This window comes from Echinops telfairi, unplaced genomic scaffold (genome assembly GCF_000313985.2).
Source record: "Echinops telfairi isolate 266 unplaced genomic scaffold, ASM31398v2 ScPeMD7_1;HRSCAF=3_0, whole genome shotgun sequence".
NCBI lineage: Eukaryota > Metazoa > Chordata > Mammalia > Afrosoricida > Tenrecidae > Echinops > Echinops telfairi.
Genome location: NW_022103896.1, coordinates 29,713,772 through 29,715,439, shown reverse-complemented (window position 1 = coordinate 29,715,439; position 1,668 = coordinate 29,713,772). Strand labels below are relative to the sequence as shown.

General features: G+C 40.8%; 1 protein-coding gene across 1 annotated transcript in view; it reads left to right on the top strand.

The window, feature by feature from the left end:
* Nucleotides 1-1,668, top strand: part of PKHD1L1 (PKHD1 like 1) — a 182,255-nt gene that overhangs the window by 164,062 nt on the left and 16,525 nt on the right. The window contains 1 exon segment of the mRNA XM_045287100.1: nucleotides 64-199. Coding sequence (XP_045143035.1) covers nucleotides 64-199 — 136 coding nt within the window.

Sequence of the window (1,668 nt, the reverse complement as noted above, 5' to 3'; positions counted from 1 at the left end):
TGAATTGTAACTATTCTGTTTCATTGCTCTCTTAAGACAGAAACTGCTGTTTCTTTTTCACAGGCTGTTCATGTGGGCATCTTTTTTTCCACACTTCAACGTTTGGATGTCTACGTGAACAATTCATTGGTTTGTCCCAAAAATACAGTATGGAACTCCCAACAGAAACAGTGCAAACATATTAGGCACCGATACCCAGGTATGGTATACCTACAGCAAAATGTAGCCCACGTGATATATGTCCTTAGTGGTCCATAAACTCCTTTGTAATGTCTCATTACTAAAATTTTAGTTCTTTAGGGCAGAGGGCTGGTGATATAGTTGGTTATGAGATAGGCTGCCAATTGCCAGGTCTGCAGTTTGAAACCACCAGCTGCTCAGAGGGAGAATGATGAGGCTTTCTGCACCAGTAGAGATTTTCAGCTTTGGAAACCCCAGGGGGCAGTTCTCCTTTGTCCTTTAAGATTGATTCCAAGTCAGAATTGACTCACGGGCAGTGAGTGAGGCTTAGGATAAAGAATAACTGTGGGTTAAATAGACTCGAGGCTTTCTACTCCCATAAAGAATGATGGCCACAGAACCCCACAGAGGTAGTGCTACCCGGTCACGAGGAGTTAGAATTGACTCAGTGGCAGGGAGGTATAGTAGTCAACAACAGAAGCCCCTGAAGAATGAAGGTAAAAGTAAGTGTGCTAGCCATAGTCCGCCAGGTACAAAGATGTGCTCCTCTTCGCCATGTGTCTCCTGGAAGGTCACAGTTGATGAAGCTTTTTCTAGCTCCACATGTACCGATGAAAGGTTCTCTGTCTGAAGGACACACCTTTGCCCCTGGGGAACGTTTCCATAACCTGGAGCCAGTTGTTCCTGTGTACACAAAAGGTTGTCACTTAGAATTTCTACCCTATTTCAGCTTTAGTTCATAGAACTCAGAACCTTAATATGAGGCAGCTTCAAAAGGTTCATGGAAAAATGAAGTGAAAAGTTGATAGACAATTTCCATGAACTTTCTGAGGCTCCTAGATAGCTTGCCAAGAAGGCCAGGATATTCCATGCATTGAACACCAAGAAGCAGATTAGATCAAAGGAACTCTTGATTTGAATAAAATATTTGAAAAAAAGCTAAATGCTTCCATTTAGCAGTATTTGTAAAACAGGATTTAGCTCTGTTCTTTGAAGACTTTTGGTTAAACAGACCAGGGTCTTACACACAATTCCTACATGTGGTATTTATTATTTTTACATGTATTCAGTAATCTTGGCTAAACATTTAGAAACATGTGCTATAGCTCAGGATGAATCGGAAGCCCATATTCTTGGAATAAGCCCGCTTTCTACTCCGTTACCAATAAGTAATGTTTCCAGAGGCATTTTTCTGAGAACTTTACATACTCATTATAGTCTAATAACTATTGGATTCTAACTCATTATATAGCTCATCATATTCTAATAGCAACCCTATGAGGCAGTTACAGATAAGTAAACTGAGGCCAAAGAAGTGAAGTTGCTCATTGATACTTGACTCTGATAAGGCCCGAGCAAGCGAGTCTGTCTGAGAACTCACCCTCACATTTAGCCCCTCTACTGTATTGCCTCCTTCTAGGTCCAGCGGTTAGTGCTGTCATTTCTTACATACAAGTGATTGTACATATTTGTAGCTTAATTTTTTTT